Source organism: Erithacus rubecula (genome assembly GCF_903797595.1).
Source record: "Erithacus rubecula genome assembly, chromosome: 6".
Taxonomy (NCBI): domain Eukaryota; kingdom Metazoa; phylum Chordata; class Aves; order Passeriformes; family Muscicapidae; genus Erithacus; species Erithacus rubecula.
In genome coordinates, this window is record NC_136688.1 from 16,883,578 (window position 1) to 16,910,895 (window position 27,318).

General features: G+C 44.2%; 3 protein-coding genes across 4 annotated transcripts in view; 2 read left to right on the plus strand and 1 right to left on the minus strand.

The window, feature by feature from the left end:
- The first annotated feature begins 311 nt into the window (after positions 1-311).
- On the plus strand, positions 312-9,350 carry DEPDC7 (DEP domain containing 7). The gene is made up of 9 exons (XM_079310166.1): positions 312-503; positions 3,164-3,551; positions 5,074-5,204; positions 6,040-6,229; positions 6,986-7,200; positions 8,266-8,408; positions 8,580-8,705; positions 8,790-8,868; positions 9,031-9,350. Exons 1-9 carry the CDS (start codon positions 431-433, stop codon positions 9,243-9,245), a joined length of 1,560 nt encoding a protein of 519 aa, XP_079166292.1. The 5' UTR covers positions 312-430; the 3' UTR covers positions 9,246-9,350.
- Positions 9,351-11,131: 1,781 nt separating this feature from the next.
- On the plus strand, positions 11,132-22,168 carry TCP11L1 (t-complex 11 like 1). Of its 2 annotated transcripts, none has more exons than XM_079310160.1 (10): positions 11,132-11,178; positions 14,065-14,230; positions 16,311-16,443; positions 17,670-17,790; positions 18,465-18,685; positions 19,721-19,857; positions 20,294-20,487; positions 20,767-20,948; positions 21,505-21,677; positions 21,859-22,168. In XM_079310160.1, exons 2-10 carry the CDS (start codon positions 14,077-14,079, stop codon positions 22,092-22,094), a joined length of 1,551 nt encoding a protein of 516 aa, XP_079166286.1. In that variant the 5' UTR covers positions 11,132-11,178; positions 14,065-14,076; the 3' UTR covers positions 22,095-22,168. The 2 variants fall into 2 exon arrangements, with proteins under 2 accessions (XP_079166286.1, XP_079166285.1); XM_079310159.1 differs by lacking the exon at positions 11,132-11,178 and adding an exon at positions 11,726-11,833.
- A 2,648-nt stretch (positions 22,169-24,816) lies between these two features.
- CSTF3 (cleavage stimulation factor subunit 3) overlaps positions 24,817-27,318 on the minus strand; it is a 43,428-nt gene continuing 40,926 nt past the window's right edge. Inside the window, exons 18-21 of the mRNA XM_079310146.1 lie at positions 27,092-27,245; positions 26,611-26,705; positions 26,419-26,479; positions 24,817-25,528 (exon numbers count right to left, since the gene is read on the minus strand). Of these exons, the coding sequence (XP_079166272.1) occupies positions 25,326-25,528; positions 26,419-26,479; positions 26,611-26,705; positions 27,092-27,245 (513 nt within the window). The 3' untranslated portion in view covers positions 24,817-25,325. The remainder of the gene's footprint in view (positions 25,529-26,418; positions 26,480-26,610; positions 26,706-27,091; positions 27,246-27,318) is intronic.

Below are 27,318 nucleotides of genomic sequence, written 5' to 3' on the forward strand. Positions count from 1 at the left end.
GAGCTGGGCTTGTTTAGTGTGGAGAAGAGAAGACTGAGAGGGATGTCATGAATGCATAGAAACATCTCAAAAACAGGTGCCAAGAGGATGATGCCCAGCGACAGGACGAGGAGCACTGGCCATAAACTAAAACACCAGGAGTTCCACCTCGATATGAGGAAGTTTCTTTGCGCTGACGGTGGCAGCGCACTGGGACGGACATTCCAAACCCACCGTATCCCGTGCTGCGGGTGGCCTCGGCAGGGCGCTTAGCCCGGATGCTCTGCAGGGCTCCCTGTATCCCCGGCCATCACCCGCGGCTGTGGCGGTGCCCGGGCGGTCTCTGCCCTGGCAGCCCTGCCCAGGGGCGGGGAGCGGCCGCTCCGCCCCCGCGGGATCCCAGAGCCGCGGGCGCGCCCGGCGCGGCAGACGCGCGGAGCCGGCGCTCGCCATGGCCACGGTGCGGGAGAAGGCGGCGGCTCTGAGCCTCAGCACGGTCTGCAGCCCCGCCGCCAGGCCGCCGGGTACGGCCGGGCACCGCCGGCATGGGGCGGGAATGGGAGCGGGAGGAGCGGCGGGATGGACCGGCGGGCGGCTCTGCCCGCTGCGGGATGCGGGTCCCGCCGGCGGCAGCAGCTCCGCTCGGCGCCTTTCCCGGCTCCGGGAGATTCAAAAATTGGCCACGCTCCGGGAGCCGCTTCCGCCGGGGCCGAGGCAGCTTCGGGCTGGGGATCCGCGGGACCCCTGCCCGTGTCCTGTCCTGTCCTGATCCGCGGGATCCCTGCCCGTGTCCTGCCCTGATCCGCGGGACCCCTGCCCGTGTCCTGTCCTGTCCTGATCCGCGGGATCCCTGCCCGTGTCCTGTCCTGATCCGCGGGATCCCTGCCCGTGTCCTGCTCTGATCCGCGGGATCCCTGCCCGTGTCCTGCCCTGATCCGCGGGATCCCTGCCCGTGTCCTGCTCTGATCCGCGGGACCCCTGCCCGTGTCCTGTCCTGTCCTGATCCGCGGGATCCCTGCCCGTGTCCTGTCCTATTCTGATCCTCGGGATCCCTGCCCATGTCCTGTCCTGATCCGCGGGATCCCTGCCCGTGTCCTGCTCTGATCCGCGGGACCCCTGCCCGTGTCCTGTCCTGTCCTGATCCGCGGGATCCCTGCCCGTGTCCTGTCCTATTCTGATCCGCGGGACCCCTGCCCGTGTCCTGCCCTGATCCGCGGGATCCCTGCCCGTGTCCTGCTCTGATCCGCGGGATCCCTGCCCGTGTTCTGTCCTATTCTGATCCTCGGGATCCCTGCCCATGTCCTGCCCTGATCCGCGGGATCTCTGCCCTGCCTTGCCCGCGGAGCTGCAGGTGGGTGCCAGGGAGGTTTTTGCAGCTCCGTGTCCCCAGCGCGGGTTGAGAGCAGATTCCTCCTTGGCGCAGCGAAAGGAAACTTGTTTTGCGCTTTTTCTTTCCCGACCTTGAGCACTTTAGCTTTGTGAACCTTGTCTCAATGCCACACTTAATTGCTCTTCCCTGAGAAAAGATAGGAAGGCTCTGTGTGAGTAAAGAAGCGGTGATAAAGCCGTGAGTAGTAAAGCATTGCAGGTGGTTGGTGCTGGTGTTTATTCTAGCGCTGTTGTATGTTTGGTGGTGTCGGGTTTGGGGGTTCTTTCCTCCCCAAGAGCACGGCTGGCTATTGGAATGTAGGGCTGGAAGAGAATTCTGTACTCGTTGTGTTTGTTCTGCCTTCCTGAAGGTGTCATCAGGTTCAAGTGTCAGTAATTGTGTGCCTTGTCTGTCTTGTACTTTTAAAGCTTTGGAAACTGGAGAGTCTGAGAGTTTTCTACCTTGACTGGTTCAGTGCTGTGTATTGAGAAGCTGCTTTGTTGATTTTTTTTTTTTCCACCGACATGTATCTTTTCAGTAAGATAACTTGCTGTCTTTCTGGAGTGTCGGTGTGTTCAAATGGTATTGTTTTCTCTCCCTTGTTTTCTCTCCCTCTTCCCAGTCTTTACTGCCCCTCAACCTTTCTTTTCCCCTTGCTTATTTTCCAATTTCTGGGCTTTCTTGTAGCTGGGGATCTGCTGAAAACTGGTGCCCCAAATTGGAATAAAACTCTCTAGCTAAAGCCACTTCAGACTAAACAGAGCAGAAAAAAACACCTCCTTTATCTCTGTGGAAAATGCTCACGGTAATATGTTCCAGAAGGAGTTGCATGTTGTTCTTTTTTTCAAACACTGCATCGCACTGTTAATTCATTTGGTTTGAGCTCTGTCACAATCCCAGCTGGCTTTCTGTAGGATTGCTGCCAACTCCTCCTTCCATATTTTGTCGTTCAGCTTTTGATTTCTCTCTTCTTCCTCTGATTTTACTCTTAGTAAATTATTCATCTGACTTACTGGAAAACATATTCTAATTCTAGCCTCTCTGCCGGCTGCTGTTCTCCCCAGTTTGGTGCCACCTGCAAACTTCGTGTGTTTTTAAGTCCTTGTGGAGGCTGAGTGTAGCCCCAGGTCAAACTGCTGGCATTTTATTCTAATCAGACTGGTAAATGAGTAATAGTTCAGCGGTTTCACTGGGGGGGAGGCTCACGGAAGTGGCGTTGGGTGCACAGAGCTGAGGTTTCTGCCGGAGCCGAGGTGGCAAAGGGCTGTCTGCTGGGATGAGTGTGGAGTGAGCGGCATCTCAAGAGAATCCACGGACCTGTTAGTGGTGTGCTAAGCACTGATGTCAGGTAGCTTGTGTGAATGCACCGCCCTGTAGCAAACAGGGTTTTCTGACATCCCTGCTTCCCTCTTCCCTGCCCAGCTGTGTTGCTGGGTGTTAGGAGTGCATGCAGCTGGTTTGTGGTTGCGGGACCTGTGTGCTCAGCAGTGGTTCTGCAAGGGTAACCATTAGGTGACCGAGGGACAGACAAAAGGACAGTGTCAAAGTGACACAAAGTGAAAAAACAGGAACTCCTGGTTGCAAAGCTTAAGGCTGGTGTAGCCAGAGGAACCACCAAAAAGAGAGAGGGAGACAGTGGTGCAGAGCAGGCAGACTTGCAGAGGAAGTAACAAAGCCTTAAAGCCTGAGCAACCCAAGCCAAAGTGGAAGTCTGAAAGATTGTTAAATCCTGACGCGGTTCATGAAAGCTGGGAGCCAGAAGGGGGGCTATTCTGTGTGCTGCAGCATGAATCCCGTCTTTGTGTGTGCTCTCAGGCTTTAGCTTGGCGCAGAAGCCGTTCGGAGCCACGTTCGTCTGGAGCAGCATTATCAGCGCTCTCCAAACTCAAGTGGAAGTGAAGAAGCGCCGCCAGAACCTGAAGTGTTACCATGACTGCTTCATTGGCTCCGATGCAGTGGATGTTGTCTTTGCCCACCTCCTGCAGAACAAGTATTTTGGGGACGTGGATATTTCCCGGGCTAAGGTGGTTCGCGTGTGCCAAGCGCTGATCGACTGCAAAGTGTTCGAGGCTGTCTCAACCAGGGTCTTTGGGAAAGACAAACGCTCCGTGTTTGAGGACAGCAGCAGCAGCCTCTACAGGTTCACAAATGCCTCAAGCCAGCCAGAGCTTGAGAAAGATTACCAGCAGTGCACCCCACAGAGGTTAGTACATGGAGGTGAAGAGAGGGAATTTTCTACAAGAGGAAAATGTTATGCATTTTGGGGGAGAGAAAAAAAATTTTACATTTACAGGGTAAAAATAGACAATGCCTAGATGTTTGTGGGTGGAAGACAGGTAGGAAAAAGCAATTTGAAGAGACTAAATCACCCAGCCTACATGGTTACTTGTTTTCTCTGTTATCACCTTGCCTTGGGGGAGGGAGGTGAGAGGGTAGAAATTAAGTGCATTTACATACTGATCTAAATCAATACAACCAACTGGAATTCAGGTGCATCAAACAGGGCAATCTTTAGTCACTGCACACCTAGCTCTGGCATAAACCAGCAATCCATGCAACTTCTAAGGAAAAGCTATTTTCTCCTTTCATCATCTTCGCTTCACTACACTTCCAGTTGAGCTCTTTTTTTAGCTGTTTCTTTATGCATGTATGATTTGTTCCCAGGCAGGGTAGCAGGCTGTAATGCTGTTGCACTCCATCCTAGAACCAGAGGGGAATGCAGTGGTGAGGTTTTGTTTCCCTGTCCCTGTAGGAGTGGGTTAAGAAATCCCTGGTACTAACTAAACCTGCACAAAGCAGAACATGTAGATGCCACTTTGCCAAATAACTTCCCTCAAAAAGTTTTTAAGTGTTCATCAATTAAACTACTCTGACATGTCCTTACAAGAAATCACTGGGTGTATTTAATGCAGTAGTTTTAGCAATGTGCACTTTTGAAAATTGTAAATAGTATTGACTCAAAATGGAAATGCCTTATTCGATTGACACGTTCTTGTGAGTATCAAATGTGGAGTGCATCAACCCTGATGAAAAGAAGTAGTGAAACAGATTGAAAATATTTCCTTTGTCCTTCTTCTCCCCTCTCTCCCACTAGCTCTTGTTCTGTCCTGAAGCAAACTGTCTCAAGCCTTTATTTAAAAAGAGAATTAATGAGAAATTAAAACCACTTTAATTATATGCGGTATTTAAAAATATTTTCATCACAAGAGCTGTTAAAGTAAGACTTAGAATATATTGAACAAACAGTCATTAAACAGGATTATTCCTGTTCTATTTAGTGTGGAATGAAAGTGTTTTTCTTCTGGGCAAGGCACAGATCCATTGGGTTGCATTTCTTCATTTAGTGTGAGGAACAGATCTGTCCATACGTGCAGGTTGTCACATCCACGTCAAAGATAGTGGCCCTCAAAAAGATTTTTCAGTGCCCTAAAACAAAGAAGCTGTGAGAATTGCAATCATACAGCTGTGCTTGGAAGAACAGTAATTTTGTGGCTAGAGTGATTCTGTTACATGCAAATCATTTTTGAAGGTATCATACATGCTCCTGGGTGACTTGGACAGAGGAAGTGTCAGGCAGGGGAGCTGAGGGGGTAGATTATGTAAATATCTATATAGGAGAAAAGTTTTGGTATTGGGATGGTTTCCTATATCTGTATATTGCATGATATATTTGGTTATCCATATGTGTGGTTATAGATATATATAAAAACTGTTTTTAATCTCAGATGTGAGAAGAGCACCTTGTTCCACTCTACTCCATTCAAACCAGAAAGCTTGGAGGATCTTTGGGAAAACCTAAGTCTAAAGCCTGCAAGCAGCCCTCAAATGAACATCTCTGACAGCTTGTCCCGTCGGGGTAAGCCAAATAATGCCACAGCCATTTGTGGAGAAGGAAGGTACATCTGTAGAACTGGGAAGACTTGTGCTCCTAAGGTTGGAGAGGGAGGCAAACTGACACTCACAGAATTTTGGTTTGAACAGCAGGTCATGCAAAGGCAAATTTTTATTTAATCAGACAAGAGGCATTATCTCCTGATTGAAACAAATCAGTGTTGACTTTTGTGGAGAAGAATAGAGCTTGATTTGAGCTAGAAATATTAATAATATTCAGTTAGCTGCAGTACTTTGCTTGTTTTAGTCAGGGCAAGTAGTGTGCTGTTAGCTGGAAGTGAATTGTGTATCTGCACATCCAGCACTCCTTCAGTATTGTGTGAAACTGTTCTTGACAATTGGTGGCTTGTCTTTCAGACCAAACTGTGATCTAACGTGTTTTTTCCTTTGGTTAAAAGTGATAATGCATCCTAGAAACTGTGGTTCCATCATATGGAAATATTCAAGGAAGTTGTGATAAGGAGAGTGTCACTGTTGCACTTTTTTTTTTTTTCACCCCTTATCTAGAACAAAGATTGTTTGTGAATTAGAGCACAAAGAGTGTAAGTCACTTCAGACTTATCTGAAAAGCAGTTCTCCCACACTCGGAGTTAACTAAACAAATGGGTAGTTCTTGCCTTTTGTGGTGATAAAAGGCACTCGAAGCTGATAAGAGCCACATGCTTTGCTACTGCAAGTCTCTACTTTGGTAAAATCAATCTGTTAGGTTAGGCCTGATGGAGGAAGGGGAGTTATCTTTTTTGTGATCAGTTTTTGCCCATGCTGAGTCTCTGTGTGCTTTGTGTATCCACCCTGCCCAGTTATTAATGAAGTGTGGCAAGAACAAACAATTGCTCGCCTGCTGCAGCTGGTGGACCTCCCTCTCCTGGAGTCTCTGCTTGAGCACCAGGAGATCAGACCTCAGCTCCCACAGCCCAGGAAGGCAGCTGGATATGTCATCACAAGCAACTACCTGGACAGAGAGATCCTCAAGGCTTTCAGTGACTCGCAGTGAGTAATCACTGCTGTCCTCTGCAGCTCTGAAAAACTTGCTGCTTTCAGGGGAATGAATGTATAGCACAGCTGGTCTTTGGGTAGAAATGCAGCAGAAAGGTTGTGAGCAGGCACTTTTTTCCCCTGTTGGAATAACTGGTAAATAACAATTGCTTAGTGAGAGTCTGCTGAACACTGGGATAGTTCTTAAATGCAATGGCAGTAGTTGATGGTATTCAGAGGGGAAATTCTTTGCTGCATTGAGGGAAGCATGGAGGTTCCATAATCATCATGAAATTTTTTGCTAAAGACACCACTTGTGAGGAACTAGCTTAGCTCCTCCTACTGTATTAAAAGAGCTAAGAATGCCGAGCTTGAAACTGTGCTCAGAGTTAAAAACATTCTGTGAAAACTTGTACCAGTCTGAATTAGATCAAGGTTCATGTTTCTGTTTACCTAGTGATAATTGTGTCCTTATCTAACAGCAGAGGACATGATTGACTTGGGGTTTTACTGCCTGTGACTGTTTACTTGTGGGTTACTAATTTTTCATCTTGATAAAATACATAACAAAGAGGCTTATGACTATGATCTACCCGAGTGTGTCAGGTGAGGTGTCTCGTGTGTGTGAATTTCTAATGGCTTAAAGTGCCTACACACACAATTTTCACTGATGAAGGAACCAGTCTACCTGCTCTCTGTGGAAAGCAATGCAGCCAGCTCTGAAGGGCATCTCTAATTAAAGCTACAAACCCAAACTCCTCTGTGTTCCAGGACAGATGAGTGGCTCTCAGCAGCAATTGATTGCTTGGAATATCTTCCTGATCATATGGTGGTGGATATTAGCAGGAACCTGCCTGATCAGCCAGACAAAGCAGATACCTGGAAACTGCTGCTCTTTGAGAACATTGGTAGATACTACAGCCAAAAAAAGGAGCCACTCTTAAGCCATGCATCTGAAATTCATTTAGGAATTGCAGAACTGTTAGGTAAGCAAAACAGAGCTCTGTTCCAATACTTATGTGAGGTATGTACTAAGAAACTGAGTATTTACCTCAGCAACCAGGATTAAAAGTTGATTTCTACACGTGTTCTTTTGCTGGGTTTGGTTTGGTTGGGGTCTTTTTAAATTCCTAGTCATAAGTGATCTTTGTCATTTTGGTTCCTACTGTATGCAGTTCTGCAATTGTTGTTAAAGTCTATGTAGAATGGCTGTGAAACCAGGTGCTATAATTTGGTACTTGCTGGTATCCATGGAAGTCAGATATCCATGGGAAATTAAATATAAATATAGCCTAATAGTAAATATTTAGGCTATAAGAAAGCTGAAAGCTGTATGGATGCTTGGTACCCCATTGACAACTTTTACTTTTTTGAACAAAAATGTTTCTTAAATTTTGTCTGGACAGCATATTGGAAAGGTTTTGATGTTTTAGTTCTCAACATTTTATCCCAGATCTCCTTATTTTTCATAAGTTCTCTGCCTTGATTATTCTTTTTTTTCCATGTTAACTGGAATATTTTGCATTTATATCCCATTCTTCTTCTCTACATGATAAAGGGTATTAGTACAACCTACTTAATTTAAACAATGCTCAATTCTAAAATGGCTATTCTGCATAGTAAGGCAAATGAAAACTTAGCAAAGTTCCACAAAGAAATTTGCAATTAATTCATCAAAGTAGCCCATGTACCTAGGACTTACTCCTCAGTTTTTGTGCAATCTTTTTTGCTACAAGCAGAGGGATTAGTTTTTTTTTTTTAATAGAACCATTTTCCTGTTTTGGTGCTTCACATCCCCTTGAAGATGTCTGAGCTGTAATTGAACTTAATTACAAGGGAGCTTTAATGCCAGGCTGAATGCCTGCATGTGGGATGTTGTCAGAGAGTCTGCAAGCAGCTCTCCTCAGCCTGGAGAAGTTTTTGTGAGAATGAATTGCTGTGTTTGACCAGCTCTGTTTAGAGATGGGCATCTCTTCAGTGGCTAATTTAGGTGTTTTATGGTAACATTGATTTAAATGAATATGGCAGTAGACTCCTTTCTCTCTCCCCAGTGAATGGGAAGATGGAGCAATCTTTAGAAGCTGTTCAGCTCTATTTGAAGCTCCTGGACAGCCAGGTCAGGGAGGAGTTCAGGAGACTGCTGTACTTCATGGCTGTTGCAGCACATCATTCTGAGCTCAAGCTACAGAAGGAGGTAAATCTGCATTCTTAACAGTTATTTTACTCTGAAATTCAGAGGTCAAAAAACACCTTTGTAGTTTAAATTTGTGACTACAGGAAAAGCAGTGTCTCAGAAGAACAAAAGTGATGCCCTTCTTAATAACTAACTCTCCTCTTCTGGTCATTATTTCACTTTGTTCTTTAGAGTGACAACAGGATGGTTGTGAAAAGGACCTTCTCTAAAGCTATTATCAACAACAAAAACTTATCCAGAGGGAAAACTGACCTCCTGATCTTATTCCTTGTTGACAACCAGAGAGATGTGTTAAAGGTAAGAGCTAGAAAATGGCCAGGTTTTATTTATCTGGTATGCTCATGGAAAGTGCTGTTGCACTGTCCTCTCTTTCTGTTGCAGATCCCAGGAGCACTGCACAAGATGGTCAGCAATAAACTGCTGGCTCTGCAGAAAGGCCAGGATCCCAGCAAGATAACAGGTGACACTTCACACTCAGCCCTGTCATCTTGTCATGGCCCGAAATGGGTGGTGCAAAAAGCCTTGCTGTAGCAATGACTGATTTGATCTAAAGGAGGGTGGGTCTGTAGAATCTGGAGGGTGGGTGGAGTGTGGTGATAAAATGTCTCACTTTTCCTTTCAGGTTATACCTTCTGCCAAAAACTTGATGAAAGGGAGTATAGATCCAGCACAGAGAAGACCACAAAAGATGAGCTATTATCTCTATTGAAAGCTATTGATGAAGATTCAAAGCTCTCTGACAAAGAGAGAAAGAGGCTGCTAGGTCAGTTTCATAGTAGTAATCCAAGTATTTTTATGCAGTATTTTGGAGACAGAGTTACTAATATGTGTGTGTGAGACTTCAAATATTGATTACTTTGTATACCCCAGCCTTGAAAACACTAATATATTTGTAAATCTTTTATATTCATGTATCTGCCTAATAAAATTATTTTGTGGAAATTGATGGAATTTATGCAATTATTACCAAAGCCAACTATACGTGAGTTTAACCTTTATTTATAGTTTAGCTTTTCTCATTCTTAATTGCTATAGGACCAAAATATTATTTCCTTTTCGTCCCCAAAATCCAAGTCTGTGGACTCCCTCTATTCAAGTATCAAAATCACTGAGATGGAAGACACCATGAATGAAATCTCTCTTCCACCTTTTGCCCCAGCACCCAGTTTTATTCTGAATACTTTTTCCTCTAATTTGCCTTGGATTATGTGACTATCACATAACATTGCTCTTTGACTTGCTGTGTACTGGAGAGAGCTGAAAAACATGTTCTGCTTGATATTGCACAGCTTTTCTTCAGGCTTGCCAAGCTAACTAACCTATGTGTGTGACAAACTGCTGTCCTGTTTTAAGCTCAAATGGCACCATATTGAGGAATTGGCTCTCCTGGGGTGGTGAAGTCAGTCTGGATTTTTAAGTCAAGTCTGGTTTTGGTTGCCACAGGATGTTGTCTGTGGCTGGTTATCTTCATTCCTGCAGTGTTCTGCTCTGTCTGTAACTCTTACTGGTGGCACCAGCTGTAATTAGGAAAGTGCTGGAGCAAGTGAAGAGCCTTTGGCTTGTCTTGTGGCATTTCTTATCCATGTCTGGTCTACAGTGGAAATACCAAGACTGCAATCATATATATAGATATGTGTATATAATATGATCAGACATCTAATTTTGACTCTTATGGAGTTACTTTTGGACTGATACCACCAAAACTTCATTGCAGCTGCTGTTTCAAAAAAAAAAAAAAAAAAAACCAAAAACAAAACTGAATTTTGTTTCATTTAAAGTGTTGAGCTCCATTCTTTTATTTAGGAATGGAAGCTAATTTAATATGACAACAAAGTAGTAATAGCTGTTACAGTCACATGTGGTGAGCTGTTTTAAAAAACACAGTCCTGTGTCAGAGTCTCATGTCTAATGCTTCAGTGATTACTGCTGTCTGCTGCCAGAGCGTGTCTCTGAAATGGAGCTGAAGGCTGGTGTGCAGCAGGACAGTGTTTTATTGTGTCCTGATGGGGGATGGAAGACAAAAATGTATAAAGCTTCTTCTTGTTAATTAGAAAGGACTTCTAAAAATAACCAGTTCCTGAAAACTAGCAGGGAAGTATAAGCCTTTAGAGTAGTTACAGTTTTAACTGGAAGGTTTTTATTCTAAAGGCACTTCCTTAGGAAAAATTGACTTAGCTCATATTTTAAAACGTGGGGGTGGAAATCCTCGAGTCGTGGTGGCGTGGGATTGGTTTGCTCTGCAGCAGAGCGCTTTCCCTTTCTGCCTCCCGCCTGCAGCGGGATCTCGGTTAAGAGGATGAGATTCCAATGGCGGAGCAGGGCTGCTGCACTGCGAGTGACAACTCCGAGTCACTGCGCTGCCTCTGCGGCCACCTCTGCAGGGTCATCCTCTCCTCAGGGTGAGGCAGCTCCTCTGAGTCCCTCACATTCCCCTTTGGAGGATCTGCCTCTCACGGTGACCTGGATAAGCACAGCAAGGCCAGCCCAGCTCCGCGCTCCCTGGCTAACGGGGGTTAATGTGGCTCAGGGCAGACCCCCATCTACCCCTCGCTGCCCGGGCTGGGGTCGGGCCGCGCTCCCCGCTCGGTTCCCCGGGACAGCGGCCCCTCAGCCGCCCCGCCCGTGCCGATCCGCCCCGGCTGTCCGCCCCTCGCCCCGCCCCGGGCCCGCCCTCGCCGGGGCAGCGTTGCCGGCCCAGCCCCGCTCGCTCGGCGGCCGCACGAGGGGCCGGGCCCGGCGAGCCGGCGGCCGCGGCGCTGCTGCCGGGGCGGTAAGGCGGGGCGGCCCGGCGGGCACGGCCCGCGGCGGAGGGCGGCGGTGCCGGGCAGGGCAGGGCGGGCTCGGCTGCGGTTCCCCCGCTCGGCCCGGCCCCCCGTAGGCCATTGCTGAGCCCCGGCCTTGCGGAGGGGAAGCGCGGCCGGAGCGGCGGCGCTGCTGCGGGCCTGGGCATGGGGACGGTGCCCTGTGCGCTGCCGGCAGTGAGGGGCCGGGAGGGCCTCACAGCGGGGAGACAGCGGGGTTTCACTGCATCCCTTCTAATTTGTGAGAGGGACGGGCTGCTGGGGGGTTGCAGGGGAAGCAGGCTGCGATGGAGCGCTGAGCAGAGAAGCAGCTGCTGCTTGTTGGGGCCCGAGGGCAGCGGAGCTGCCTCATCCAGCGGCAGCTCCAAATTCTGTGTGTGTGTGTGTGTGCTCCAGGGAAGCACCGTGAAGTTTATTTAGTGCTTCACGTGTTTTGGAGACCAGTAAGGAAAAGAAGCTGTGGGAAATGTTTTGTTTCAATTTTAATTCGTTGCGTTTTTCTCTTGCATTCTCATATATTGAAAATAAATGCAAGGAAAGCGCCAAGAAGTAGAGTTTGCTCTATTAAGAGTCAGAATTGTTTCTGTGAAAGGAGGGGTGGGGATGGTGATGATTCTGGAAGAGGTATTGTCAAGCTTGTTTACCCAGTGGAAAGAGGATATGTTCTAGATGTGTTCTGGCAATAATAGCAGTAATCCATCAGAAAAAAGCAGACTATTGCAAGCTAAACAACTAAACCAACAAGTGTGCCTGTTTACCTCATCTGCTGAACAGTCATTTGGTAGAATGGCCCAGGAGTTCTACACCACCTGCCTGCCATCGCTGAAATAGGATTTTTCTAAAGCAGATGGTAATTAAATGAAACTCGGGCTGGGTTTGTAGCTCTTGAGCTGCCGTTTTGTGGCAGGCAGTGCTTGAGAGTGCAGTCTGTGGGTAGGAATGATGGCAAAGCTGGGGTAGGAATCACCAGACTGATGGTCTTTTCCCTGTCATTTGTCTTCTGTGAGTCCTCAGGCAGCTGAACTGAAAGCTCAGTTTGCCCTCTGTAAGTGAGTTTTGTTGTATTTCTCTGTTTTTCAGTGAGGATAAAGTGCAGTGAGAGATTGCCAGGCACTAGGAAGTGATGTGTGCATCAGAGACTTAAGTGGGGCTTGGTGGAGTCATCTTTGTGGCTCAGATCTGACTTCAGGAGGATGCTTTGTAGAAGAGAATGGATGGGAAGAACAACTATCTAGTCTGGAATGAATGTGGAAGCCTTTATGATAACGCTTTTATCCTAGCCAAAATCAACAACAGGTTTCTCTCTTTAAGCAGTCTTATTTGATATTTTATATTGCAATGGTTGCTATGCTCTTCTCTGTGAACCTTTATTAACAGAGCTCCTCATCCTCCATCTAGAGGTGGAGTGAGTCTAACAGTACCTGTACTGATGCCATTTATCCTCAGCTTTTCATGCTGTTTTCTCTTCCAAAATAGAAATGACACAGTGCTGTGGGCAAGTGTTGCATGCTGTTGTCTCTCATGCATCAAGCAAGATGATGATCCTGAGTCATTGCTGTGGAGCAAAACTGTTCCTTACATGCCCTGAGCTTTCCATCTGTCCTGAGGAATCACATTGTGCAATCAATTTAAGCACTGGTGGAGCAGGATTAGTTATTGCAGCTGTTGTATGAAAATAAATCTCAGTGCTGCATTTTATATTTCTTCACCGTTGCTTGCTTCTGCTGCATCCTCTTCAGTGGAGTTTTTGATGCTGTATTTTCTCTCAGTAGCTGTGGGGTGCCTCTCTTGCTGAGAACTTGGTTTATTTCAAAATGTGAAAGTGAGGATGGTGGGATACTAGGGGAAAGCTCCTGTTTTTCCAGGAGCTTTCTTCTATTTTGAAAGCAGACTCTTCCTGACTCCCACTTCACAGAACATCTAAGTTATTCAATTTAGAGCATCATATGCTCTCAAAGAGATCTCTGTAAAATTAAAGCCTGAGCAGCAGCTTCCTGCATGATAATTTTCAGTGGTGGATGTAGAAATTAGATTATTTATAGGGAAATCTGAGAATAAAAAGTGAAGATAAGGAACAGTGAGACTTGGTAATTTTTTCAGTGTAACTTTGGGTACACTGCAGGTATCTGCAATGTGGTGTGAATATCTTTTAATGTGTAATGTCTAATAAACAAGGATTTTAATTGCTGTAACTGTTCTGTCTCAATTGGAAAACCCAAACAACTGTGATATTTTATGCACAAATCAGGCCCTTGAATGTAATGAAAATATGGGCATAGAATTTTATATTAATTTCTCTGTAGCTCTTTTGCTGCTTATTGATGCTTTTGGATGTCTCATAGGAAAGTTTTTAAGTTGTGAGCATTCGTGGCAGACCATAATTCAGGAATATGTTACATTCAGGAAGATTTAATGTGTAGTAAGGAAATGTTGCCTCATAATCTTTTGTGAAACATGTTTGTAATATTGTTCTGAAGGTGTTTTTCATGGTTCTCTTAAAAGCAAGAAAGCAGTGCTAGGAAAGAAAACAGTGTGTTTTTCTCTCATCTGTATCATTATGGCAAGGGAAGAGTTTGAGATTTTTGAGAACTGACTAGGACTGCAGATTAAATAAATGGTAGCTGTGTTAAAAGCATCCTGTTTTATGGAAGATGGGAAGTGAGTCACTGAGTCCAGGTCCCCTGCCATTATGGGGATGACATCATTTAACTCTTCATAAGGATTTATGAAATTTAATTTTCATTCTTAATTTTTTTTTTTTCTTAATCAAGAGTGCTCCTGGTGATGTTTACCCATTCAGCTGTCTCAGAAAATGTTTATTCATTCCCTTTTCCATATTTTTTCTCTTTGTAAAGAACCAACTGAAGATGTCTCAGAATCCTGACAAGCTAAATTCAAGTGAAGAAAAGTTGAGTGGTTTGGAGGATGATCAGAAGGAGAACTTGGACAACTCAGATCAGTCTGTCCGAAAAAGAATACGACAGAGTGCTCCAGGGTCACACAGAGATGAGACACCAAAGTGTAAGCAAGACTGCTTTAGAATTATTTATTATAAATATTTTATTTGTTTATTGCATTCTGTGCAAGTTGGACTGTCTTGCAATTAAATACAGAGTGACTCTTGATGATGTACCTTGAAATTGTAACATTTTTCTCCCTGTTTTCTTTTTGTTTTCCTAATCGTGCACAATGACCATGTTGCTCTGAGCCACATATATCCTGAATATGCTGGTGTGTTTGTGCTCTTGGAGTGAATTAACACCAGCCCAGTGTGTTCCAGCTAAACTGACCCTGCTGTTTGCCTTATCAGCTGAACCTTCTGTGCTGCTGCAGCCCCTGTTCCTGCTGCAGGGCAGAAAGGGCTGTTATCAACAGAGGGATGTCCTGGCAGCCCCCTCACAAGATAGATGGAAAGTTGGGTATTTAATCCTGGTATTACTTCCATGTGAGCAGGACTGCATGTTTTTCCTGAGGCATATTTTTCTTTGCCATTCTGTTTTTAATGTGAAGGTGCAAATGCAAATATGGGAGCCAATATTTCTGGCAAATCTGTAGATAAAACCAAGGGGAAGTTTTCTGGCTCCAGGGATTCAATTCAAAGAAGCAGAAGTGCCCAGGGTTTTGAATTTCTGTAGGGAGTGGCTCAGCAGTAAGATGTTTGTTGCATTCTTTTTATTTTTTAATTGTGTTTGTTATGACTTGAGGTTTAGGGTGGTATTTAGGGTCGTGTTACTCGCAGGAGATGTTCTGGGGGAGTTTCTGTTCCTGTGCCTTGCTGGATGCCTGGTAGGAAATGGATGTTTGTATGGAGAGAGGCTCTGAGCATGTGGAAGTAAAAAGCATGGCACAGTCCAGCACAAGAAGTGGTTTGGTCTCAAGTGCTTTCCTCGTGTAAGGGAGCAGGTATGAGAATGAAGTGCTGTGATTTAGGAGCAATCTTTGGCCAGTGGAAGAGTCTTAGCTCTCCCCACTGCTGGAGTGAAGTCATTTGGCACTCAGACAAGAGCACTGTGAGCTTTGCTGTCTGCTGGTGCTTCTCAGAATATCAATCCTTGCTGTGTTCCCAGAGTCACTATGCAAGGTTAAGCTCCACACAGAAGGGAATAAAGATTTAGGAGGGCTGCATGAAAAGAGCAAGGTATTAATGAAAAATGAGCACACTGGAACCCAGCTGTATGAGCTCAGCTCTCCATGGCAGACAAGTGATAGACAGTTACTTTTGAAAGACCTGTGTAATTACTTAAGTCCAATCAACATGGATTATCAAATGAGGTGGTCATAATTGTTTGACTGAAACATTTCTCTGGGGATCTGTGAAGATCCCTGCTTGGTTTCTTTCACTTTGGGATTAGTATGTTGCTCCTGTGCCTGGGCTGTAGCTGAAGTGGACAAATGGAATGGATCCATCAGGGCACCAACTCTTTCACTAACCCAGGGCCCAGTTTGAGGCTGCTGGCCCATCCTGGTCAGTCCCAAATACCTGCCAGGGGAAGAGCTCTTGAGCATTGCTGCTGCCTCTGCTGCTGCTGCTGTCCTCTGTTGTTTGGGTGATTGCCTCTGGGGAAAAAAAGAAAAAAAAAGAGTTTGGAGGAGTGCCATTTGCATTGGAAGTAGTGAGAATAATTAGCTACTGGTGTTCTGCTGTTAACAGTGATGGGGATTGTTTGTTGACTGCTTTAATGATGAAATCACTTCCTTATAAAACTGAAATGGCAATATCTGCACAGTACTTGTGGAAGTAGTATAGTGAAAATACTGCTATTTGTAATTATTTCTTCCTACAGCATGGAAAAAGATGCCAAGATGCTGTTAAGCCATCTTAAAGAAGTACTGGTTTGTGTGGGGGGTTTTGTTTGGAGATGGTTTTTAAAAGAGTGTGATACTGAGCCCAGAATATCAACTGGGAGCCACTCCTTGTTTTTTTGAAATATCCAAACCTGTGTCATCCACCAGATGGGAAAGGAAGGGAAGGAAAGGAGAAGAATCTTCAGCTGATGTTGTCATTTGACCCTGTGTTCTGACAATAAGGTGGAAAGGGTCCAAAAGACTGTTTCTGCAGGCTTTTGTTGAGAGCTGTCTGACAGTGTAATTGATGTTGCAGCCAGTCCCTCCCGGCCTGTGTCCATAGAAGAGCTCATGGAGACAGCAAAGGGAGTCACCAACATGGCACTGGCACATGAAATTGTGGTGAATGGAGACTTCCAGATAAAACCAGCTGAACTGCCAGAACACAGGTAAGGCTGGTGACAAATAGGTTCCTAAATAAAGTTGTGTGTGTAGAACTGCAGAGCAGCTCTGGGGGATCAGGTAAAAGGCTCTGGCTGGTGTCTGGTCTGGCAGTGCCTGGGAGGAGGTGGGAAAGAGTATAAGGAGGTGGTACCTGTGCAGTTCTGCTTCCCCAGGTGTGTGTGTGTGTGTGGAAGGTGAACCTCTTGGATTAATTGGACATGTGTGGTGCAAATCCCAGAGTGCTGGTGTTTCTGCTGTGTCCCCTTGCCCCAGGACTCTGAGCCTTCCCAGTTCCCCAGTCTGGCTGCAGATGTAGGGAGTGCTTTTAGCAATTTTTATGCTTTCACTGCCTCTGGGCAGTAAGATAAAACTGATTATTTTAGCTTTTCCTATCTGTATAGGGGTATTTTGGGAAGAGATTCCTGTGTTTTATTAGGTTAGTCCTTGCTCCTTTCAGGTGTGAAGCCTTTCCTTCTTTGTGTGAGTCTACAGTAATTGTGTGCCCTGCTGAGAGGGAAGAGCAGAAAAAGCTTCATCTTCTGTTCTTCTGTCCCCCACACACAGCCAGGTGTGGCTGACAGCCTCCTGGCTTGATTTGGGAAGGGGTGCATGTTTCATGGAAGGAACCTGGTCCCCATTGTGGCCAGTGTTGGTTACACCTGGTGTGAACAGGAACTGTCTGTATTTTGAATTAGGAATTGGTGCTGAAGCAGTGGAATTCATTTGTTTTTTATACAAGCTTATCTGGGCCCTTATCTCAGAGTAGGTGCAATACTTATGTAGTGAAACAGAAGATTTTGTGTCAGGGAAGTTACTTAATTTCTGTTAGGTTTACTAATTAATTTTGTGTAGTGAAGTTTATTTTACTTCGTGGGGCCTTTAAAAGGAACATGACCACTGGTCTTTTGAAGACAAAATGTAATTTTTGCCATTTTTGTTTTCTTCCAATTATCTAGATGTAGCATGTGATAAATACTTTGAAGGATTTTAATTTGCAGCCCCTTTTGCTTGTGTGCAACCCTGTATCAGGACATAAACCATTCCAAACTCTGTGTCCAGTTTTTATTGCTTTTCTGAGTAACATTAACTAACAGATCTCTGTTAATTATCATATAGTTATTATTGTATTATATTGATATTATTACATGGTGTGCTTCAGGAGCTGCAGGTTATCTTTGTAAGGTATCATATCAGAGATCAGTATCATTCTTTTTAACATGTTTATTCACAGCTTGGAGAAGAAAGTCAGAGATATTGTGCATAAAGCTTTCTGGGATTGTCTGGAAGCTCAGCTAAAGGATGATCCCCCGACATATGATCATGCAATTAAGCTATTGGGAGAAATTAAAGAGGTAAGATGATGTGATATGAAGGGAAATGATTAAATTTGAGTAGCTGCACTGATACAAATGAGAAAAAGTGGTTGGAATTTGGCTTTTCATAAAAAATCCTCATGTTCCTTTTCATTACTGTGAACATATACAAGCTGTATAATCCTAGAGCAGAAATTTGAATATAAAACCAAATGCAAAAACCATATAAGGTGATTAACAGGTAGGCAATACCAGTTCCATAATTCCAATTTTCCTTCGTGTTATGGCACTGGTATTAGTTATGAAATCTGTGAGATGCTCCAACACTGGGCTGGTTAAACCAGCTTTTACACAACAGATCTGTGCCACAGAGGATTTACCTCCTAGTAACTTCAGTGTCACACAGTGTGAGGTGAAGCATTTTGAGTTGGTGAGTGGCAGTTATAGAAATTAAAAAAAAAAAAAGAAGAAGAAGATAAATTCAATGATTTAATTGTTTAGATAAGAATCCCTGGTAGTGTTCAAGGCCAGGTTGGATGGGGCATTAAGCAAACTGGTTTAGTTGGCAGAGGTCTAGGTGATCCTTAAGGTCTCTCCTCACCCAAACCATTCTAGGATTCTATAATTCTGTAAGAAGTGGTTCAGTAACTGTTTTGATCATTGCAGTCTTTGATATGTAGAATTAATGCACTGTTAAAAACTTTCCATTTCAGAGTCTTCTGTCTTTCTTATTGCCTGGTCATACTAGACTGAGAAGCCAGATTACAGAAGTTCTTGACCTGGATTTGATAAAACAGGAGGCAGAGAATGGGGCCCTTGACATTTCTAAATTGGTCAAATTTGTTATTGGGATGATGGGGACTCTCTGTGCTCCAGCTCGAGATGAAGACATTAAGAAACTGAAAGATATTAATGAAATAGTTCCTCTTTTCAGGTACTGGAATCTGTTTATTAGTCACATTCAGAGTCCCTTAAATAATTTTACAGGTTGGTGGGGGGCAGCTTGCAATTCCTAGAAAGAAAAGAGTGATAGGGAAAAGGATATAGCTGTGGGTATGAAGGGGAGAGATGCTCCAGGAGTCATTAACAAGGACTATCTCTGATCTGGTGAGTTGGAGTGTTTGCCTGGCTGCTGCATGTCACTGAAGGACATTTGCTTAAATGTCAAATGCAAATAAGCTTGGAGGTGGCAGATGAGCAGTCAGTTTGTATCAAAATTGAATGTCAACAGCAGAAAGTGAAAAAAAACACACAGGAACTTAGGGGAAAAGCATTACTGGTTTCCAGCCAGTTTGTCCTTTCCTCCCAGTTTGAGCTCTCTTTATCCCACTCCCTGTGTAATTCCCTGTCAGTTCTAAAGGGAATGTGTGTGTTCCACATCTGGGAGCATCCAGGCTTCTGCTTTGCCACCACATTGTCAGTGGAACAGCTCAAGGTCTCAATTATTGGGAGAAGCTTCATTAACCTTGCTGTTTTCTAATCTGAAAAGCTTCCAGGAGCTCAGGACTGACTTGGCAGAATGCTGCCAGCAGGAATTAGGTTGCTTTGAAATTAAGGTGTTTTTCTTTGGTGTTTGTTTGGTTTTTCTTTTTTGCCCCTTGGCTCTGATTATTCACTTCCCACTGAGCTTGGCTTTCCAGGCTGCCTACAGTCAGCAAGCTTGGAAACCCAGATGTCTTTCCATATACAATATTTTATCCTGGGAGATAAAATCTATGGAGCTAGAGAAGTTAATTCCATGGAGGCTTTTTTACAGGAGAGCAGGATTTGTTTCCCACTTGGAAGAAGCACATGCATGCATGTACATGCTTGCTCCAGCTTTCTCTGTCTCATGCTCTGAAGTTGTTAAGCTGTTACTGTTTCCCATGCATGTTTTTGCCCTTTCCTTAGACAATCTGTAATAAATCTTGTAAACAGCACCTCTGAAACATCTGCAGCCTCGAATAACTTTTTCTGTTTGTTTGTTTAGAGCAATTTTCTCTGTATTAGACCTAATGAAAATGGATATGGCAAACTTCGCTGTCAGTAGTATTAGGCCAAAATTAATGCAGCAGTCTGCTGAATATGAAAGAAAGAAGTTTCAGGAGTTTCTTGAGAAACAGCCAAGTATGACTTTGTTCCTTTCTTTCTTTCTTTCTCCCCCTCTGACTTCCCAGTAAACTGCGTGTCTTTGCTTGTAGACCATGAAAAGAACTCAGATATTTTTATAAGTTCTAGAATTCATATGGTAAATGACAGCTTGTGCCCTAACACTATGGTTAGAAAAAATCTGCCAGAACAATAGTTCTGCCCTTGGTACATTCAGTTTAATTTCAATACAGTGTAGGGCATGATAACCCAGCATCATCTCACCTCTGATTTCCTGTAGCTGTGTGGTTTTGTTTTAGATGTTCTGCTTGATGCAATAAATGAAATGCATGTCATACCTGATATCATGGGCATTAGTCACAGTAACTAATGGGATTGTTTGGAAATTATTGGTGGAAAAACCTGACTTTGAAAAGGAATTTTCTTGACAAGACTTTTTCCCCTGCTCTTCCAGATTCTTTAGACCTTGTCACAAAGTGGTTGCAAGAAGCAGCAGATGATCTTGCAAAGCTGGGACACGAAATGTTGCCTCCCCACTGTGGTGATGGTGCCACTGGTGGAGCTTCTGCCTTGTCCTTCACTGCTGTCCAAAATCAGGCCTATCTGAAGCTGCTGAAGTGGGATCACATGAACAGGCCTTTTCCAGAAGTAGGTATTTAACAGAAAAATTGGTTCTGTGCTTGTTCCACTCCTCTTTTCCCAGGATTTGTAGCCTTGCAACACGTGCAGTACTGAACCATAGATCTCTGATTGGGAGATCTGGCATCTCTAATAGGTGCTTGTCTTTGAGTGCTGAAACCTGGGAAAGGGGAGTCAGTGCTTTTCACTGTGCTGCTGGTGCTGGCCTGCTGTGCCTTTGTGCTGTATCCCAGTGTCCCTGCCCAGCCCTGCAGTCTGACTCCATGCTGGCTCCCTCCCTCCTTGCAGACAGTGCTCATGGACCAGACACGTTTCCTGGAGATCCAGCTGGAGCTGGAGCAGCTGCTGCTGGTGGGGACAGTGCTGCTGGTCACCTTCAGTGCAGCAGGCCCAGCCCTCATCGATGTGCCTGGATTTGCTGAGAAAATCAAATCCATCGTCAAGGTGCTGCTGACAGGAATGCACCTGCCGTGAGTATGGCACAGCCCTGCTCTCAGGGGCAGCTGCAGCTCTGCTCCCACCCTGGGGATGAGCATCTTTCTGGCCTGGCACTGCAGGAAATGCCCAGGGGGTGCTGAGAGCTTGCTGGGAGCCCAGGCTGGCAGTTTTTCTTCAGCTTACTCACACAGAGCTGTCTTGTCTCGCTCTGCTCTTCCATGATTTGTCCAAGCTGCTTTTTTCAGACTGTTTTTCACAGGAGAGTGCCAGCAGCTGGCCCTGCTCAGACTTTGGGCTCCCAAAAACCTGAGTGTGGCACAGTGGTTACTCTACACCTACAGGTTTTGCTTTAGTCAGAGCTGTCTTCAGGCTGAAAGTCAGCTCTTACCTGTATGAATTGTTCAGGCTTGAAGTCTTGAATGTTCTCCTCATTTTTCATGTATATTTCATGTGTATAATTCTATTAATCTTTATAACTGGCATTACATCTTTCCACTACATTTGATAAATAAGGCAACTCTGCTGCTTTTAAAAAGTGGGTAAACAGTGAGTAACTAATGCAGTCATGTTGTGCCTTGTGCTCTCCAGCTCCTTTAACCTGAAGGAATCTCTGGCCAGCGTGGGTGAGAAGGTGTGTGCTGAGGTGAACAGCTGCCTTTGCCAGCATGGCTTCACCCCCTTCTCAGCTGAGAGAGAGGCTGTGCTGAAGGGGCAGATCCAGGCAGTGGCCAGCCCAGATAACTCCATCTGCAAGCTCATAGGTAGGTCTGCAGAGTGCTCTGCTCTCCCTGCCTGTGCAGCTGGGCTGGGGGATGTGCAGGGCTCCTCTTTCCACCTCATTTCCACATTGTTTCCAACCTGCTCACCATTTTCAGACTTGTTACATTTTACATGTGGTTACTCTATTTCTAATTCACAGTTTCTTTTTTTTTTTCCCCCCAGATTCTCGAATTCAAAAGTTTCTGGAGAATTATCTTGCATGCAGTCACCAGAAGTCATTGCCTGCCATTCCTGGAGGATTAGGCCCTATTCAGAGGGAGCTGGAGGAAATTGCTGCCAAGTACATTCGTCTTGTCAACTACAACAGAATGGTCTTCAGCCCTTACTATGATGCAGTCCTTGGCAAAATACTGACTAAAGAAGAATCCCAAATTATAGGGAAGTCAGAAGAATCATAAAACCAATCTGTGTGCTACCAATACAGTATTGTCAGCTATTAAATAAAACTTGTACCAATATTTGTCTAGGAAAACAGCTTCCCATGTAAATATTAGTTCCTTTTAAACCCATGAGTGGTGACTGAGGAGGGAAATACAGGAGATGCAAAAAAGGTTGCTGAGGTAAAAGGTGAGAGGTGCATTTCTAATATAATTATGCAACCTGGGGGGGATATCATAGGAGTTTTCTGGCTGCAATTTTTAGATTTTTTTGAGCTGATGATAGGTAGGGCAAGTTTAAGAACCAAACTTTGTATTTAAGTGGCTCATTTTAGGGCATTCAATTCTTAATTTACAGTGAACTTAGTTTAATTTATCCACAGCTGATTAGCAATGGTTCTTCCCAGAGGGGGTGATTAGGTTTTTAAAAAAATCTAACTTTAAAGAATTAAAAAAGCTAAAATTCTAAAGAAGAACTTTACCAGACAAAACACCAAGCCAAGCAGCACTTTACTGTAACATTATGGTGAGTATGGTAGGCTTACTAGTTTTTTCTGTATTTTACTGCATTTTTAATAGCATTTTTGCTGTTTACCTGCAGATGTTACAAAACATAATATATTTTTGTAGCAAATTTTCTGGTTATTGGGTAACTGTCCTCTGCTATGTACAGTACTCCCAGAGGTGGCAATCTTATAGATTGCAGCTGTATTTATATCTTGTAAAGATTTCAGAAAGGGCAGAGCTAAAATGTTTTGATAAAAGTGGCATTTCTTACCTTTTTTTCCTAGTAATTTACTCCTTTTTAGGTGAAATACTAAAATTTTAAAGTAAATTGTCATTTGCAGAAGGTGGATTTAAAGTGTGTGAAACTTTTGGCTGAAACTTTTGGGTTTTTTTAAAAACTACAGAAGGAGATGGTTGCATATTCAATCATGTCTTCAAAAATATCCAGAAAGTGTAGAGCACTGTGGGCAGTAAAAGTGATTTCAGTGTACTGTGAGATGTGAATGGTTTGATGTTAGTTTGAATATACAGGGAATATTTTAGTAGATTCTTTCACTTTGTAGAGGTGTTTTTGAAACTTAGAATATTTGTAGGTCTTGAATTTAATGATCTATGTGTTGTATAGAGGAGAAGAGCCCACTGATCTTACATTGCAATCTCAGGCTCAGCTGGGAGGTAAGTGGAATTTTCCTCTGGTTGAGCACAACAGTGTATTACAGTAATCAATATTTGATGGTTTTATGAAAGCAAAGTTTGTAGTTAAACACAGTAAGTGGCCCAAGTATGAAGTTGTCCAAACCAGAATGTGCTATCTTTAAAAAAAACAGCCAACAAGGTGTGTGAAATAAATAAAGGGGTTTTTATATTGTCAACAGGCAGGTTAATTTAAGAATCAGCCAAAGTAACAGAATTTGTAGAAACATTTGATTATGATCCACTGTTGATACTTCCCTTTCCAGTTTCCTTTGGGTATCAGTGTGGATAAAGCTGCACCAACTTTATGTTTGGAGAGGGATGGAAGAAATAAGATCTTTTTTTTTTTATATTAGCCTATGCAACTCTAAACCAAATCTTTTCTCATTCATTACAAACCCCCTTCCCCAAGGGAAAAACTCAGCAAAACCCTGGGAGTGTTCATCAGCTCAAGTGATTCTTCTCTTGGCCAAATGTACTCAGCCAGCAAAATGAATGTCTGTCTTTGAATCCTTGTATGAGAACTCAAAGTTGAGGTTGGTTAGCCAGAAAAAAAAAAAAAGAGTCTGTTTCATTGTGTGACAGAGTGAAGGGCACTGCTTTACAGGGGACAAAATCCTAATTGAGGAGGTGGCTGCTCCCAGGGCTGGGATTCAGGATTCAGGGCCCATGAGGGACTGTCTGCCACCACTGCTTTGCTTGGGGGTTCATCCTCAGCCTCCATGCAGCAGAACAATCCTGGGATGAGCAGAACTCACCTGTGGCTCCACTCTCACCTCCAGGGCCCACACAGAAAGGAGCAGATGCTCCTGGCACAGCTGCTGGGGGCCTTTCAACAGGAAAGATCTAAGGGAACTGCAATAAATGCCCACAAAGCATGGCAATGATTCTCCCAGGTTGTTCTTCTTAAGGAGAGTGTTTGACAAAACAATTTCTCTGCATCCTAACAGAAACAGGGAGATGCAACTGAGTGGCAGAGCCAGGAGGATATTCCAGGATGGCTGGGGCCAGCCCCATCTCCCTGTGCAGGTGCTGCTTCACCCCTGGCTCAGTGGGAATGTCTCATCTGCCCCAGGCTCTGTCCTGAAGGCCAAGGGGTTCTTAGGATCTTACCAGAGTGCAATTCCAAACTGCCAATTCCAAGTGAAAAGCTGAAGTACACATAGAAACTGCTTGGAAAGCTCACATAGTGTTTTTTTAGCTTGTTTGAAGATAACAAGTGCAACGATGTAGCTGATAATTAACATTTAGCTTTGTGCATTACATGGAAGAGCAGTGCAGGTATCCAGGACCAGACTGTGAGTCAGTGCTCCTGGGCTACCCACATGGAACTGAGTTAGCCTCAGGATGCTGTCTTCTTCAGCCAGTCCTGAATTACAAGCCAAGTGTGCTGTATCCTCTAGAAAATGGAAGCCAAGCTCATTCTAATATGTATGCTCTGATCAATTTCCTGTGACGGTATAATTAGCATTGCTTTTGAAGTGGCTGAGTAATATTTAAGAAGTACCTTGTTGTGTTTGAATAAAATTAGAATGAGGCATGATGTTATGGATATCCTTTTATTTTAAAGGAATGTTTTTGTTGTTGTTGGTTTTTTTTTTTTTTATTTTCAACTACAAAACAGATTCCTTACATTCTGCCATAAATAAAAACGAACAATAAGGCAGGACACTACATGAACAAACTGAGAACAACTGTTTTCCAGAAAATGTGAATTAAAAATGCTTCACAAGTATAAGCCATCCAGTTTTTAAAATAAAACTGTTGAAAACCCACAAGAGTTCAAGTGGTAGATGTGTACACCCTCGAAGAACAAAATACAGTTTTGACATTTTGCACTTTTGGTTTTGAAAACCGAGTTTTGTTCAGAGCACATTCTAAGGTTGTTCGGGCTGTTTTCAGATCAAGAACCATATGGGAGAAGAGGCACCACAGTAACAAAACCATTTCCAAGGATTTTTTTGTTTGCAGCTGTCCCTTTTAAATGCTTGACTTTTAAGAGACTGATTCAATGCAAGTCTTTGTCTGTCACAGCAGAACTCCCAGCTTGTTTCACCGGATTCTCTTTTGCTGTCGTGCTCTGTAAATGTCATGTACAGGGGGAACTACAGATCCTTTCTCCTCGTCGTCATCAGAATCCTCATGTGATCTCTTCACAGCCTTGTTGAGAATGGTGTTGTTTTCCACAGGTCCATTGCCTTCCACAGCTATTTCAGGCAGGCCACCAGTGATTATCCGTACAGCTTCATCCACAGCTTGAGAGACACAGAACCACTCAGTGTGTGACACTCAGCCCCTGACAGCACCCACACCCCAGAGACTTCTGCAGCACAAGACACTTCTGCCCTGTTCTGCAAATATGGCTGAAACTGGCTGGCTGAAACTGAGCTGTGCTGAACAGCAATTATAAAGGAAATGCTGCTGCTCCAGCTCCAGCCCTCCCTTTATGCTGGAATTGAGGTCATTTGAGAGCCTCAATAAAACAGGAAGGCCTTTTGGGAATCAGGGTAACTAGTTCATGATTCACCAAAAGGCTGCAGAGCAAGTCAGTTTCTGCTTCTCAACAGAGGAAGCCTCAAAAATACCCTGTATAATTTAAATAGGTATTTTAGTTTCATTCAAAGAAATTAAATCCTACATTTCTTCTCTCTGATCATTTTTTTTTTCCTTAAACAAGAGGGGGTGAAGAGTAGCATATTATCTGCTGTAGCATCTGTGCTGTTTCTCTGTTCCAGAACTTTCCTTCCCCTCTTTGCAGGAGCTCAGAAAGCACTGCCTGCCCAGAACTGCAACAATCTTGAGTTATCCCTACCAATGACCCCACCATGCTGCAAATTTGTTATTTCACATCACAGCTGCAATGCTGCTGGCAATGCTGCCTTTAAAGGGTATTCTCAAAATCTTCATTTCTTTCTTTCAATTGATACCTCCAACATACTACAAGAGCAGCTGATGATTTGCAGTTTTTTGGATTTTTTGTTACCTCCCTCCAGGTAAATGTGCAAACATCTCTATGCAGATTCCAGCCCAATCTCTGCTCTTAAACACTAATTACAAGTCTGGGTATTTTAGACAGCAATATCCATATGTAAACCCAAGCCTTATGCAGCACTAGCACAGCCTCCAGAGAGGACAAGTGACTTACTGTCTGGCAGTTTGCATCTTCTGAATATCTCCATGAGCTCATCCACTTGAACAAAGGGACCCTGAGTTGTTACCAAAGAAAAAAAACAAAGTTTAGAAGGTTATATTCAATAGAGTGATACACACTGTGGTTCTGTCATGACAGAATGTCTCCCACAGCTTTCTGAAATGTTCAGAGTTCTTTAAAACAAACCTGAAAACAAATAGGAGGTGGCAGGAGCTTCATGAGAACTACAGCTGCTGGTGGAACAGGAAATACCCCACCTGGGACAGGATGTAAACCTGGAGCTGTGGGGAGAAAAGCTGGGTGAAGCCAGTGCAAGGCAGCTGAACCAGAGCTGCTTTTCACTGCATTGTTATTTGATACAAGTAATTAGTGCCCTGTCCCTTTGCCTCTGCTAATTCCATATTGTTCACTCAGCCATCTGCTCTGTGAGCAGTGTGTGTAACAACTTATTACCATTTACCAGACCCCAAACTCCTTGTCCTTATTTCCAGGTGACCTTGGCATTAATTAAAACACACATGCCTTTAGCAGCCCAGTGAAATGACAGCCTAGGAGTTAAGTACAGGTTTAGATGGCTGAGGAGTGGGAAAGCCTCTGATTAGGCTGAACAGCCAGGCTCCTAACTGGCCACAGGTGGAACACAAGCACCTCCCCCAGCCTGACTTACGTGCTAAGTGCCTTGGCTGAAATGGAATCATCTGCTGAGTGTCTGGTTTGGGATATTCAGGTTTCCTGTCCACTTCATCCTTGAGGACAGGCACGATGGAGGGTGCAACCACAGGGTCTGGAATTATTGCTGCTAGCTTGGCACGGGAGACATCCTGTGAAAGCCAATTACAGAGAGCTGAACTTGGCAGGATCACACCAGTTACAGAACAAAACCTCACTCTGCAC